The sequence below is a fragment of the Serinus canaria genome, chromosome 1A, assembly GCF_022539315.1.
Source record: "Serinus canaria isolate serCan28SL12 chromosome 1A, serCan2020, whole genome shotgun sequence".
Taxonomy (NCBI): Eukaryota; Metazoa; Chordata; class Aves; order Passeriformes; family Fringillidae; genus Serinus; species Serinus canaria.
In genome coordinates this window covers 60,989,222-61,005,207 of record NC_066314.1, presented here as the reverse complement: position 1 = coordinate 61,005,207, position 15,986 = coordinate 60,989,222, and the positions used below count along the sequence as shown (strand labels likewise).

The window sequence follows — 15,986 nt, the reverse complement described above, 5'->3', positions numbered from 1 at the left end:
GGATCTTTCTTTATGGTGGGGGGGAAAAGGTGGGGATCTGAAAAGGAAGCAGGAATACAAGTTTTGCCCTTTCAGAAGTCACAGAACCTGTGGTTATGCTCTTCTGACACAACCTGCACACTGCCAGGCACTCAGGGAGATTTCAGTTCACTATAAGGATAAGAAGAGCTTTTTTATTAGGGAAAAGAGCTTCTCATTTGTATTAACAGCTGAACTGATTTTGGCTCCAGGCTCTCTTCATCCTCTTACAAAGCCCTAAACCCAAGTGTGTTTGACAAGTCAGTTCACAATAATGCCCTCCTAGGACACATGTGGCTGCAATTATAACCAGGTGGTGGAATTTCAGATATTGCCTTCAAATTGTAATATTTACACTCCCCCTAGGGAACTCCCAGTCCAGTCATACCTTCCCACACGAGTTTATTTTTCTGCTCTGCATATTGTCAGCCTAAACATTTTCTTTTCAGAGCCTTAGAAGAAAAAAATTCCCACTCTGTCTATCCAGCTCATTCAGAGATAGTGGAGTAAACTACACAAACAAGCACCAGTCAGACAAATTCCATTTAACATCCAAATGCGAGTATCAGACAGAAAATTCTTGTAACTAGAAAGGTACCTGCGTATTCCCTTTCATCAAACCTTCTGCATTTAGGGGAAAGAGCTGCCAATCAGTAGAGGACAAGAGCAGGAAAGACAGACAGGGATAAATAGAGAGCTGCAGCTTGATGAATAGCAAGGTAACTTCTCTGGAAGGTGGGCTTGTGTGCACCAGGGACATGGGGAAAAGCAGACATGCTGTCTTCTGTAGCTACACAGCCTGAAGAGCTTTACTCTGCTGAATGGCTCTCTCCCAGTTGTTTCAACTCTGTGGCTAAGAATCTGAAAAATACTGAATTCCCTAGGGGAATTTGAAACAGCCTGTGAGTTTCCAGTGAAACCCAAGCCTCCTGTCAGAATCTCAGTGCTGGAAAACCTGGGACTGACCTCACAGTGTTTTCCCTGTGTGCTGTGGGTGAGGACATGCCTTGTGATCACCCCTGACCCTCAGCTCCTCACCAACAGCAGCACATTCCAGAGTCATGCAGCCCAAATTCACCAGCAGAGCCCAGCAGTGGGCAACTGCTTCAGAAGAGGATCACTGAGGCAGCAGCAGATAGAGGGTTCTGAGATCCTCAAGAAATTAAAAACCAGATCTCATAAACCCGCTGGGATAATGTTTCTGAAAATGGCTCACTGTATCCCAGAGCATTGCCCATCCAGGGCTGGTGGGAGCCAAAGGGATGTTCTGGGCACGCTGCTTTGCCTCAGAGCCTGGCCACTCTCCACCACCCCTTCTGTGTGGAAGTATTTTGGAAAGCAAATTCAGATGCGGACTCCGGCAGGGAAGGCTTGTTGTGTAACCAGCACTTGCAGCAAGCACCACAGCCTATTGAAATACCTATCAAATCCCAGAGCAGCACTGCCAGGGTCTGCTCATCACACCAAGAACACTTGGATGAGAGAGATGCTGAAAACTTTCCTGTGGCTCTGGGAGCACCACCTTCTCTGCAGGGTGGCCTTAGCTTTGGAGCACCATCTTCCAGCCATGCCTTGCCCAGCTCCCAACACCCACTGGAATAAAGACTGCAGTTTGCACTTCATGGATGGGCTGTCTGGCCCCTGGGTGGGCATGAGAGGAATTTTTACCAACATTGCTGCTGTCCCTTTTGTTAGAAGGGATCCCTGACTGCTGGGAGCCTGCAGGTATTACACGTAGGGCTGAGCTTAAGCACCTTTGAGCACACGACAGAAAGCACTGACAAACCAGGCAGAACCTCACCACCCAGGCAGCCTGGGCAAGCCTGGCTGATTAAGAGCTGATATGTCACAGGGGTCTATTTTAATGCTATTTTCTAGCCTAAGGTCCATGAAAACTCCATATCAAAGCAGTTGCTACACTTGACTTCTATTTCCTTGGCAGAACTGGTTGGCACAGGGACCCATTTTCCCAGCACAGGTCCATGGTTTCCCTCGTGGTAGTTCATTGCCTTTGAAGTTACAACTGGGATGATTAAATGCATTGCTCAGAAAACAGTCATAAATCTCTGTGAAAAGGATTATGTGCCAGTTTTTATGTATAAGCACTTCTTCAGCTTTCTGCAGCACTGAATTCTCATTTACCTGATTGAAACAGCAAAGCAATACAGAAAGCCAGCTTACAGAGAGAACAGTTCAACCACAGGACAATGTTATCTCAAGGCAGTCCTAGCAGAAATGCATTAACTATTTAAGGAAGCACCACAAATAACCTGCTTCACGCCCAGGGTGATCAGCCACCAGAGATCACAAGGCAAATGCCAGCAGAAATTAATATAACTTGATTCCCAAAGACATAGTTTTTTTTAAAAAAACAGACTTTTAATTAGAAATTACAGGCAAAATTCAATCTGTTTCATACAGGTTGAGACATGCTGCACAATGGATTTTTCCCTTGTCTTATCACAGTATTGGTAATAAAATCTGTTTATCCAGAGGCCTCCTACTTCTTTCCCCTCAAGAAAGGCAGAAGAAAAAACATTGTGCAAAACTTCTGAAGCATGTCAGCCCTCCACTCAACACCCTCCTGACTCTGGAGCTGCACTTTTGGTACACTGTTTACATAAAGCTGGGTAGCCCTCAAAACCTTTCTAGTTGCATTCTCCCTCAAATTCTGTCTGATACAAGGAAGAATGTTTGAACAGAGGTTTGGGATTGGTTTTTCTATCTCAAATATTGCTTACCCATTGCAGATTTTGAGATCCAAGCTTGTGCTCTTTAAGGTAAGGCCACTGGAGACAGTAAATCCTGCAGTGCAAAACAGCCTGGATGGACAGGCTTCCATGGCAGGGCTTAGGAAGAGAAGGATTCCCAACACCTTCATTTCTGTCTCCACTGAGAAAGGCAATGACAGACACATCCCATCTTCTCAGACCACCTTTGCCAAGCAACACATTGAAGGCCATGGAAATGTGGCTCCCATTTATGCCTCTAAGCTTTGAGGTATTTGGGAATATCACTGGTAATTTTAACAATAGTAATTTAGTGAGCATGCTGAACAGATGACTGTTTCTGAAGACTGAAAAACTGTCATTATTTCAGCATATTACGCCCTTTAATTGTTAAATAAATCATTATCTGTCTACTTTATACACTTGTGTTGTCCAAGATTGGAGACAAGTTACATAGAACACATAGGCATTTTCTAGGGCCAAACTGAGCCACATCAAAGGTCTATCCAGCAGTGACCAGAAGTCCATGCCAAGTAAAGCATAAAAGACGATAATTTTCCCCCAGTTCCTAGCTGGGGAGTTGGATGAGTAGGATTTTCTGAGTTGGATGTGGTGTCTCCATATTTAGTAGCCTGGATTTCTTATTTCAACTTGGCAAATCTCTCTTTGACCCTGCACAAATGTTCAGCACCCTCCTGGTGTCCTGCAGGAAGAAGCTCCCAGCTCAGCTGCCTGTTGTGTGTCACTTCCTTGGCTTGCTTGGAACCTGTCTCCTCTCAGATTCCTTTCATACGCCCTAAGTCCTACATGCCCCCCTCCTTCCCACAGTCATGGATGCACAGACCCCTCACACCCCCAGTCCTGTACTGCAGGCTGTATCAGCTCTAAGGGATCACAGATTCTGACCTCACAAGTCACTGCTTTTTCAATCCCCTACCTGCCACCTACCCCTAATGGTGGCCCCAATAAACCCTGCCAAAGTTACAGTGCTCTGCTGGGTTCATCCTGTGTCAGCCCAGACCCTAGCTCCACATCTAACTTCATGACTTTCCCAAAGGCTGCCACACATTTCCAAACTACTGTTTTTCTTTTTTATTCCACTGTTATCAGCCTTCCTTCTAGTCCCACAGAGCTGGCCTAGTCTTAGCATAATTTTCAGCTCTGTTGAAAAGCATAACATTTACCCTGGCGAGACATGCACAAAAACCACATTTCCAGCTCAAATAAAGACAACTCTTTGAAAACAGAAAACTCCCATTTGTGACCTAAATAATCTTCAGAGTTACAAAACAACTTGCCCACTGCCTGAGACTAACCCTTGCTTCTACTACAATAATGATATTACTAATCACTTCAAGAGCCCTACCCAAAACTGATCTTTCTTTTAGTTTCTGGTCTCAACACCAAACTTAGCTCTTCCACTGCCTTCCTCCCAATTCAACCCAACTCGCAGTTAACATCTTGGCTTCAGTGCTGTATCCTAATTACTGCCTTTAAAACCTTCTTAAAAGGTTCCCACACCAGTCTTCACATGCTGCTACTACTGTAGCTGTCCCAGTTGAGAAACACTCCCTGCTTAGGAGCTCTCTGAAGTTGGACAGTAAGCACAAATGCTCCTGCAGTATAGTAGCAGGGCATCCTCCAACTGGAGAATAACCTGCACTGACTCAGTGATTTCAGCAGGCTGAACAATTGCTTTGTTAAGCCATACTATATTATACTACATACTAATACTATACTCTATACTAAAGAAAAACCCGTGGCCCCTTTCAGACAGTCACGACACAGCTTTGAACTAAATGGTCAAGCAGTCCAAACAACCATCACCTGAGTCCAACAAATCACTTTTGGTAAACAATCTCCATAACACATTCCACATGTGCCAAACAACAGGAACAGCAAATAGAGATAAGAAGTGTTTCTCTTCTTTCTCTGAGCTTTCTCACTAACTTCCCCAGGAAAAATCCTGGGGAAGTTCTCCCTGCTGCTCTCTGTGAAGAGAGCTGCAACCACACCTGCAGCCCTCCTCTGGACTCATTCCAACAGCTCCATGCATTTCCTTTGCTAAGGACCCTGGAGCCGGATGCAGTGTGCCAGGAGGGATCTCACAAGAGCAGAGCAGAGGGGGAGAACCATTTTCCTAGACCTTCCTGGAGACCACACCGATGTCACCTGAACCTTGCTAGCTCCACCTGACATGCCAGTCCTGCACTTGGCATGTGTGGCACAATGCCAGTTGGGCAGCAAGAGCTCCAGCTTTGACCACAGCAAATCTCAGGTGAGAGTTTGAGCCTGACAGAGGAGGAAGGACAGGGTTTGCTGCCAATACAAGGGTCAGAGGGTGCATCATGGGCTGTCAGTTCAGAGATGGTCGCTGGGTCTCAGTGCACCTGCAGGACTGACACTGAGACCTGCTGAAGGGATGGGTTTCCTGAATGGAAAATAAAGCCTTCTGGGTAAATTGGCTAAAATGAGGATTAAGATCAAGCTCAGCAGAAATGGAAGAGCTGGGATAATTAAAGGCTTTTAGAACCCCTTCAGAACAGTAATACTGCTTTTTACTGGAATGGATTTCCTTAATTAGGTTTGGAGTGCGTAGGTGTTGCTGGACTGCAGGTGAAGCCGAGGCTGCTGCTGGGGCCAAGGGAGGACCTCAGCCAGTAGCACTCTGACTTGTTTTTCCTAAGGCTGTTAATAAAATCCACAGTGCCAGTGGTAAAAATAGTCACTGTTTCATACCCTGAGAATGACTTAGCTTTTGGGTTTAGAAAACCCTCCCCTGTCATTACAAGAGGCAAAGAGACAAACACGCAAAAGAACATGTGCAGCACAGAAGGGGTAACTGAAATTAGGCCAGGCTCATTTGTGACCTGGTGACCTCCATCTCAGCATAAACATATCAAAAAGGGACAGCAGCAAATCCTTCATGCTGTGCTGCACTGAGTCTGGGATTAATAACTCCACCAGAAACAAACACGTCAGAGCTTTCCAAAGAAGACAATGTGCTTCCTGCAAGCACTTTTAGCCTTGATGGCAATAGGAGCTGTTGCCACGTTATCATAAAGGTTCCCCAAATGAGATCCAGTCCAATTCTGCAGCAGATATTAAATAAGCATTGCTTGATCTTAACCTGTGTCTAAGCTGGAATTTCACTGCTGGAATGAGGATCCAGCAAGCCAGAACTGACACATAGGAGGACTGCTCCCTTTTTAATCTGAGACATCAGGAAATTCCTCCAGAAGGCTCCGAAGTGTCTTTCAGTAGCTAAACAAAGCAAACACTTGTGGCCCATCCACCTTCACTGCTCAGTCACTGATATTACACCAAGAAGCATGGCCACCCCCTTTTTATACAAACTTCAGCTGAAGCCAAAACTCTGCATGCTTCCATCCCACATCTCAGGAGCAGCCAGTTTTAAAATTTAGGACTATGCCTCAGTTACTGGGCTTTTCAGCCCTGTGCTCAGGCAACTAAACTATATTCTTTGGGCTTTGCATAAAAATAAGCACATATTTTTCAGTAAGAAAGCACCTGTAATACAACCCTGAAGGACCTGCAATGTGCTTTCGGGCTCAAATAGTTTTGGTTGCTTGCTATTCCAATAGAGAGCAGTAAAATGAACTAAATTAAGGTAACACAACAGGTTTTTTTTCATTGTCATCTGCAAACCATTTTAGTGTAGGAAAATGTAACATCAAAATCACAAGTTTTGAAAACTTTTGTTTGACTGCTGTCATCATACCTCGTCAGTAAATATGGTGAGAATGAGGCTGGATTGTCCTGCTCTGAAAACATTGGCATGGAACCTCCCATTATCCAGAGGCGGAAATACAGCACGAGGATCACCTTCAAAGAACAACACCTCAGTTAGCAATGCACCACTAAGGAGAGCTAAGGCCTCCAGCAAATGTTTTGTTGTGATAGCTCTCCACGCTGTGCAGAGCCAGTCAGCTCAGCACTTTAGGCAAAATTCAAGTTTGCCACCTTATAGAGGGTGAGAAACCTGCCAACCCTCAGCACAGGGCACACTGACTTTGTGTGTCCCTCCTTCTTCCTGCCTTACTGACAGCAGCTCACACATCTCAGTACCCACCACAAGGGCAGCATTCTCAAGGACAAATCTGTCACTCTGCTGCAGTGTAGACTGCAGAATTTTGCTACTGACCTCTACCTAAATGCAGAGGGGAAAATCATGGGTGATGTCTTAAAAGTTCTTATCATTTATCCATGCTGGCTCAGGTGTAAGGAGAAGCTCCATCAGTGCTTCTCATGCTGCACAATCCTAATTCCTAGAAGGATTTCTGCAAGCTGCCACTCCTTTACCTTTCTGGTAACCACTTGTGAAAGGACAAGCAAGGGGATCTGGCTCCTGGAGCAGCACAGGGAGCTGCACACCCAGAACATTCCCATGGAAGTGCTTGTTTTCTCCTCTGCAACATGTTGAGTCCTGTGTGGAGCACATTGAGCAGCAGTTTTTCTTACAACTCTTACCTGCACTGGCATTAACAGCATGTCACTGACAGGGCAGCCCAGCCACAGAGTATTCAGGGCAGGAAATACCTGCAGATGATTACATGGTTCCAGGGGCAGCCGCTATAAATCAAAAGGTTTGAAGCAGAAACACAGTAATATTCTTGTTTCTGCGCAGCTGAAGTTTTCTAGACTAATTCCCAAGCCTAACTTTGTATTAAGATCTACCCTGTGAGCTTTCTGAGTCTTTTGGGGCACCACTATGCATTGTAATTCCCACCAAATACATGGAGAAGTCCATTCATACTTACATAGCTTATGACCAAGGCAGCTCTCTTCAAAAAAGGCCTTGCAGTATACAAGAAATTCTGGTTGTTATTTGCAGTCAGGTAGCTGAAATACAAGGAAACAAATGTTTGTTGAAGTACTTTGGAACACTAACTCATTTTTCAAATGGAGAAAAATGTGTACATTGATTTAACCACCCTAAAAGCAATAATAATGACATCACTCCTACTCTTCAAAGGTCTTTCCACATAAGTAAAATATTGAGACTAGTTCAAGTAATCCACCCTATAATACATTGCAGTTTTGCCATCAAAATCTGGTTTTGGTGTGTTTGTTGGTTTGTTTTTTGTTTGTTTGTTTTTAAATCTTCAATTAACCCCTTAATCCTCAGAAAAATCCCAGGTGTGTCTCAGTGAGATTGCTGCCTTCAGACTCCCAGAAGACAAGACAGAGACATATTTTTAAAAGGTCACCCAAACAGAGCAATTCAATTTTAGACTATGATTAAAATGCAAAAACTCCTTGTTCCCAGCTCTCTGCTCAGTCTCTAGAGAGGTGAATAACTAGCAGAACTGATTCTAAGCATTTTTGGGAATGTATTCTGCACTCTTAAGTTTCATCACAAGCCTGCTGACAAAGTGCTATGATAATTAATTGCACAAACACACACGTGGCATACTGTTGTAGGAATGTTCATAAAACCCTTCCTGTTTCTCAATGAGTAAAATGAAACTGTATTTGGAGCCAAAACTATCCATTTATTTTAATACAGAGTAGAAGCACTTGCCAAAGTCTAAGGAACTTTCTTACTATAACAAACAGTGCCATATCCATGGCATTAATTTCATGATAATTCTTTGTCTATTGAACCTTACAGATGCTCCATCATTGTAATAAAGCAATGGCAAAAAGAAATACAGAAGAGACAACAGAATATTTTAAGCATATAGCAGGTAAAAAACTATTGAAAAAAATGACAACTTATTTTAAGAAGTTATAAATATCAAGTCAACAAAATAAACACGGAAGGAAAACCTTTGCAGGTTCTTCTGTATAATGTACAGTCAGTATCAGTCAGTATCAGGATACTCTATTTAAATGATTTATAAAAACTGCAGCTTGTATTGCAACACCTTCAAGCAAGCTACCTTTCCAAGCATGAAATCCTCATGTTTCTCCTGTGAACACGGAGCATATAAATCTTATTTCCTCTCCAAATTCCTTAAGACAGTCTGTCACCTGATTGCTTCCACCCTTCAAGTCTTTGAAAAAACAAGACCGAAGCACTTCCTAATGCAGCCAAGAGTCTTTAATACCTGGGGTTTTGTTCAGATTTTCTAAAGTAGGAAGTTTGCAAGCCTGGTCACCATGGCAAGATGAAGAAAAGATTACACTGCAGAAAAAAAGGCACCAGGGCAAAGCCAGCAAGAAACAGAGGCAGCATTTACCAAGATGAAAGAAGGACATCTGGATGCTCTGTACAAAGGAACTGCTCTTCAGAAAGCTTTCCCTAAGTGCCATGCCTAAAACTAAGGAACTAAACCACACAGCTTAAAGCAAGCCAGACAACTTTCAGTCTTTGGAGTCTCCTTACTGTGAAATGTTGACATTTAAGCACCAAACCTGACTTAAATGTCAGACTAGTCTACAAGGGCTGAACGCCTCAAAGTGCAAAGTTTCTGGAGTTCCCACTGATTTTAATCAGGCTGCAGCAAGTACCAGGGAGATGAAACGAAGCCTGCAGCTTTGTCTCCCCATGAAAGGTCAGGTTGGCCTTCAAGTGCTCACCATGGCCCGGCTCCAAAGCCCACCGGAACCAAAGGGAAAGCCTCTCACTGACTTTAACAGCATTTGGACCAAACCCCAGGCTTTTGTCCCCAACTGGAACCCTTTATGAAACTCAACCCCCCTGTGATTTGCAGCAGGAAGTGTTTGGTTGCACTTTGTTTACATTTTATGTGTGGAGAGAGGAGAGCCCTCTATTCATCTCGCTGCCTGACTCTTCCAGAACCTGTTTTCACTCCCTTTTACTTTTAACTCTCTGCAACACTTCAGGCAGGAATTTTCCATTACAAATGTTTGCTTTAGGTAGAATTATTCTGGGAGAAGATCAACCAAAACAGTTCAGCTCTTTCTCCAAGGCTTCAGTTACAGACAGAGGAGCACTTTTATCAGTGACAAGAAGTCTGCCAACTTCATCCTTGAGAAGCAGCATCACCTCCCACCAGTGACCCAAAACTTGTGAGGTGGCCATCACCTCCAGGCTGTGGGTTTGCTCTCCTCCAGGGAAGCCACCTGTGGGTCACGTAATGAGTAATTCAATTAAAAAGTGAAACTTCTCCATTTTGAGAAAGCTGCTGTCGTGAAGCCTGTCTGGAAACCACAGAAGATAGCATGGTTCAATGCTCAGCAAGCCTGCTCTCCACCCACCAGATCGACCTGCAGGAGTGGCATGAAGGGACAGGTCACACTCAGTGCCTTAAAGCTTTAGAAGAACCACGTGGTTCCCAGAGCACCTTACTGGGCTACCACCTGTGCCAGGGAAGGTAGCTAGTGAAACATCTCACATCTGGGGCAGGTGAAAGAAGAACACACAGTTTGTGTAATAAAACCAAATGAGCTGCAAACGAGACCTGGATGAGGAAGTTTGTTAAATGGCAGTGACACGCAGCATGGAAAATGCAGGAGCTTTTTACATGCAAAATTGCAGCAGCATTTTCCATAAAATCTCAGCTTGCAAACATATCTGAGGTTACACTGAACTTTGCTCAGACAACCTTAAGATCAGCCAAACCTCTTAATTTTGTATTTAGCTAGGAGAAGCAAAGAAATTACTATTTTAACAGTTAAACCGTTTTATACCCTTTTTAACAGCTGTCTTGTAAAAAGCCATTTACCACTCACATTTCCACACATTTGCCAACCTCTCCAGACTGCCAAACATCCCTCTGTTCATGGGAACCACTCCCTACCACCTGCTCCACCCCAACCAGCACAATTGTGGTGCCAAAAACATGCCAAAACACACACACACATGTGCATTCACTCCCACATGAGGGCGGGTGTGGGACACAGGGAAAGCGTGCTGATGGCAGCACCCCACAGCAACCTGCTGCCTCCTGAGTATGTGAACATTTCAAGGTGTGGGTCTTCCAGATCTTCCTAAAACATTAGAGGAGAAAATCCAGCTCGTCAGATTCACTAAACAAGTGCAAGAAGAGCCCATTTGGGCAGAGGTTCCGCTTCCTCCTCATGCCAGCTTTCCCACAAAGCAACCCAGCATGTAATTGCCTGCTTGCTCTCTTTTAAAAGCCTTTCAGGAATACTTCCCAAAGCAACCAGAATCACAACAAACAATAAATCCAAGAAAAGCTTAATAGTGCAGGGACTTCTCTCGCGCAGTTCGAGCAGAGGCCAAGACAGATATTTGGCAGTCCCAGCTTCCTGAAAAGCACAGCTCATCCTGGAATCAGTTACATCATCAGTGCACTCCGAGGCTTTATAATTGAAGACAGCAGGGTAGGTGGCCCAGTAAAATTCAATATGGTGCAGTTGATAGGAGCATACACTTTGCTGGTACCAGATGGACTCTGGGTTAATCAAAACAAACTCCTCTAAGAAGCAGGCAGCTTTTTTAATTTGCCTGTGCCATTGGAGGCACCTCAAGCTTACAGAACAGTGAGAGGCAGCTCCTCAGCTGCTGTTGATTGCCATGGCTCTGGGAGCTATTGCAGACCACTATTGGAAACAGGTTTATCCCACACTGCAGCTGACTCAGCCCTGGCATAAAAACGTCAGCTTGCTCTGTGCTCTCTTGGAAGGCTTTCTCAAGGGAAGCCAATAAACAATCAAGATCTGTGATGGACTCTCCATCAGGAATGTCTAAAAGACCAATATAAGTTTGCAGCAGAACAAGTGTTGGTGTATCAAGAGATTGTTTTGGCCAGGTCACTTCACTCTGAGAGGATCACTGTTCTCTTTTATACTCTGCTTAGGAAACAAATCCACTTCCCAGCAATGGCCAGAGTTTTGAACTAGCACTTTCAAACCCCAAATAGTACAGGAAGATATTGGAAGGATGAATAAAAAGCAAGGCTTTTTTCTCTTATTCTCTTATTCCTAATTCTTGATAACAATAAGACAAAGACACCTCTCAAGAACATTTTTAAACTTAGACAGGGGTATTTTAAGTGCATGTCAAAGCTTTAGGTCATTGACAGATGCACACCTAATCCTAAATCAGCTTGACAGACTCCCCTGCTGAGAATAAGCAAGTTTTACAGGAGCCACATTCTGTCTACAGAGACCACCTTACCTTTCCTACTTTAAGAGGACTTCCTTATCATCTGTCCAGACAGCTGCATCTTTTATTGGAGAAGTATCTTTTCCACCTAGCTCAGCCTATAGTCCTCCTTGAGGACAGCCCTTGAAGAGAAAGTGTGTGTGTATGTGATATCCCAGGGAGAAAACAAGAATAAAAAATCCATCATGGAAAAAAAAGAACTGAATTAAAAAAAAAAAATCAATATATTCTACCACGTCTGCATATTTAACTTGCTTAAAATACTTGTCAATTCAGGGAAATAAAATACCAGTCATAGCTGCAGGTTTTGCAAGGGAGAAGAAAAGCCCTCCTGCTTCCTTCTTATGGGTAGTCTTGACCTTGCCCACAGCATGTGTGTGGCATCCTTGCTCCTGGTCTCCCTGGAGAGCCTTAAACCCCAGCTAGCACTGCCCACGCAGACCTAGATGCATAAACACACACAAACAGCAGCACTTTTTCTGACTCTTTGGGGAGCCATGGAGAGGTTTTATGAAAGCCACAACTGTTTTAACTCATTTTCACTGATAATGCCATGTATTCTTTGTGTACATTTTCGATTGTGACCGTATTTGGAATTCTTGCCGTTTATTGGGTTTTTGGGGAAGGCAAGGGCAGGGCATACACAGCAGAGAAGTTGATCCCACTCATGGCTTTTCCTTATTCTCTTAGGCAGCACATACTTCATTCTGTGTGGGATGAAAGTAGAGGAAGAAAACTGGGAGGAACAGGGAGAGGAGGAGAGAGAGGTACAGTGAGGGATCAGGAATAGAAAGAGAAAAAAGGAAAGTAGCAAAATGCACTTAACAGATCAAAGATGTGACTGAGAACATGAAAAAGGGTTTCTCCTCATACCAGACATTCCACCCATGCAAGGAGGAGACAAAGTGGAGGAGGGCTAACAGGAAAAATAAGACCTCATCAAAGTATGGCCACCAGATCCACCAGATCCTGGGAAACCAAAGCACCAAGCCTGCAGTTCCAAGTTTCCATCGATTTCAGCTATTTTATTTCCTCTGCACCACACACACCTGAGGCACAGGATCATTTTTACCCCTCCTAGCCCAGTGAAAGGCTCCTATAGACATATTTCAAGTAACTGCACTATAAGCAGCACTGAGAGCAGCTTTGGCTGCTCCCCACATTATGCTGCAAATCCCTATTTACAGCTGCTTGTGATTTTGACAAGCTTTATTCATTCAGGCTGAAAATTTTCTCTTCCAGGAGTTTATGTTAAGCTGAAACTGTTTTCTTTCTCAAAAGTATTAGGAAAAAGAGTTTGGCTTTTCCTGAAAATACAACTGGGGAGATCTGCCCATGTTGACCAAGTTCTGAAACCACTTTCTTGGGAAATCTCAGTTGTTCCAGTTTGGAGCAGGGATTTTTTGCTTAGTAGAGGGACTGCAGAGATGCTGCTGGTTTTGATTTCAGTGACAACTGACTGTTTCTGGGCACGTGACAAGCCATGGGAAAAGATCTCTATTTGCAATGCTCACTAGAGACCTGCAGCAATTCCCCAGGCTCTCCAGCCTTACCAAACACCACGGAGAAGGACCAGCATCAGACTCTCCTTGCATTGCTCCTGCAGAGCCATTGAGGTAGGAGACTCACTCCTGCAATGCCTGTACCTGGCCTGGAGACCATTTACTTGGACTGAAGAGGGCTGAAAATGTGTCTGAAGAAGAGGCTATGTGAGTATGTGTTACAAGGAGGAGAGGGGATAAAAGGAGAAGAAAGAAAGGTAGGCACAAATGGAGGGGGTGTCACAGACATATTTTATGAAAAATCCTTTTGTTAGGATTTTTTCTCCTGAGGAGCTGAGAGGCCTCAGAAACAAAATGTAAACAATGATTATCTGCTGCTGTGGAATGCAACAGGTGGATCTGGGATTGGCCTCATGTGGTTGTTTCTAATTAATGGCCAATCACATTCCAGGCTGTCTCAGACTCTCTGGTCAGTCACAGGACTTTATTACCATTCCATTCCTTTTTTCTATTCCTTACTAGCCTTCTTCTATTCTAGCCTTTCTATTCCTTACTAGCCTTCTTCTATTCTTTTAGTACAGTTTTAATATAGCATTTTCTTTTAATATATATCATAAAATAATAAATCAGCCTTCTGAAACATGGAGTCAATATTCTCATCTCTTCCCTTGTCCTGGGACCCCTGCAAACACCACCACAGAGGGGAAAACAGATGAGTCAGGAAAACATATATGGCAATATTCAGACCTTTGCTGCTGTCAGAGATCCAGTGCCAGTATCCAAAAAACCTGCTCCCACTGGAGCTCCATTCCCTGGTGTCCCCAGTGAGCACTCAGGAGCTGCACTGAAGCACAGGGAACAGGAGAACCCCTGCTTTCCCCAGAGCAGCTCCACTTGCAAAAGCAGCTGTGCCTTCCCTGGACCAGCCTAGCAGGAGCAGATGAAGCCAAAGCCACAGAGCACTCCAAGAGCCTGACTGCTGCCTTTGTGGCTGCACAGGGAAGGTCTGGCAGCACTGGAATACAGCCACCCCCAAAGCACAGCACCACATCACTCTGCATGCCCAGGATCAGGAAAGGGGCTGCTGGCACAGGCAGGGAGCACAAGGTCTGCACGGTATCTAAAACACTCCCTAATCACAAAAAAACTCTCTTACCTGACAGCTTTTATGGGAAGAAAGGAGGAGGTTATCCTCCTCTCATGCACAAGGCTCAGTTATCCTGAGTGTAAATTATTGAGGCGTCCCTGGGAATCAAGTGTCCCAGTAAAAATTTACAAACAAGCCATAAAAGATGTGGCAGCCTGCTGCCTTGCTTTGATGCTCTCTGTAAAGGGTTTCCTGTCACTAAACACACACTGGCCAGCTAGTTGTTAACCTACAGAAGGAACCATGGTAGCTTTAACATTATATGTGTCCAATTAGGGAATTAAGGATATAAATTTTTTGCTGTTGTCTTTGACAAGGATGTCAAAAAAGCAAAATTTAAAAAGGAAAACAACCAACAAACAAAAAAATAATGCAGAGAAAGGGCACAGAAATCAACCAGGGCTGTCACTGGTTTTGGTGATCTCCTTTCTACTCCATGCATCATCCCTAAAAATGGGATAGGCACTGATGAGAAGCAGAGGGGTAGGTAAGAGTCAGCTGGTCCCAATCCCAAACCTGAAACAACTTTTCAAGGAATTTAAAACATTTTACTGGTACAGAGTTTGACTTAAGGAAGGCGGGGACAAAATAAAATGTTTACAGGCAAAGCTGCTCTCAATCAGGGCAAATGTTCAGTTGTGGGTTGTTGGGTTTTTTTCTTAAGTATCTTTGCTCAACTGAATTATATTTTATAAGTCATCAATTGGGGTCGGGTCATCCCCCAAAGAAACCTTTTGAAAATGCTTGGAGAGGCACATAATGTTTTAGCTGTGAGCATTTCTGGTAAATCAAGTAGAAGGGGTAAGCAAAAGTCTGGTTTCAGAAGGAAATATGGGCACAATTTGCAAAGAAATGCAGGGAGAAGATCACCTGGAACCACTGGGAAATGTAGCCTGAAGAGCATCACTTTATTTCCAAACCTACTTGTTTGGAATTTTTTAAAATTCTTACATAATTTACTTGTAATCTGAAACTACATGCAAAATGCAATTTAAATCTGTATTTTGCATTTAATCAAGGGGGTGGGGGGAAATCAGGCATTCACAGTTTGAATCCTTGACTTAGAGATACCAGGATGAAAAGAGGAGCACTCATCAGACTGCTTTGATGGGGGAGGAGGACTGTGGACCTTTCGGACACTAAAACAAATGTGTATGGGGAGCTTGGTCCCTTTTCCAAAACCTTTTCCCATCCTCGAGCTACCTTAAACACAGCTTGCTTCAGTACTAAATACTTCAGAAGGAAGGTATTTCCCTTCTGGAAAACTCCTAATCTGACATTTTCTCTACCCTGTCCCTTTGCTTCTGTCAGATTAAGTAAAGCAGTCCGTAAATATGCCAAAGCCATCTCTAAATACAAAATAAATGGTAAAAAACTCCAACCTTCCTCACTCTTTTCTCTTAGGAAAAAGTCTGCTATTTTTAACATCCTCAAAAATAGCTTGTTCTTTTTAAACACGAATGACATGAGTCTGTTAGCAATATAGTGAGAATCAAAATAACATTCTTCTGAGCTGATATCCCTTCAGA

The 15,986-nt window shown here is 43.8% G+C and overlaps 1 protein-coding gene across 1 annotated transcript in view; it reads right to left on the bottom strand.

Moving 5' to 3' along the window:
- The window catches only part of TMTC1 (transmembrane O-mannosyltransferase targeting cadherins 1), a 139,975-nt gene that overhangs the window by 78,810 nt on the left and 45,179 nt on the right, over positions 1 to 15,986 (bottom strand). Inside the window, exons 6-7 of the mRNA XM_030238180.2 lie at positions 7,529 to 7,610; positions 6,490 to 6,593 (exon numbers count right to left, since the gene is read on the bottom strand). Of these exons, the coding sequence (XP_030094040.1) occupies positions 6,490 to 6,593; positions 7,529 to 7,610 (186 nt within the window). The remainder of the gene's footprint in view (positions 1 to 6,489; positions 6,594 to 7,528; positions 7,611 to 15,986) is intronic.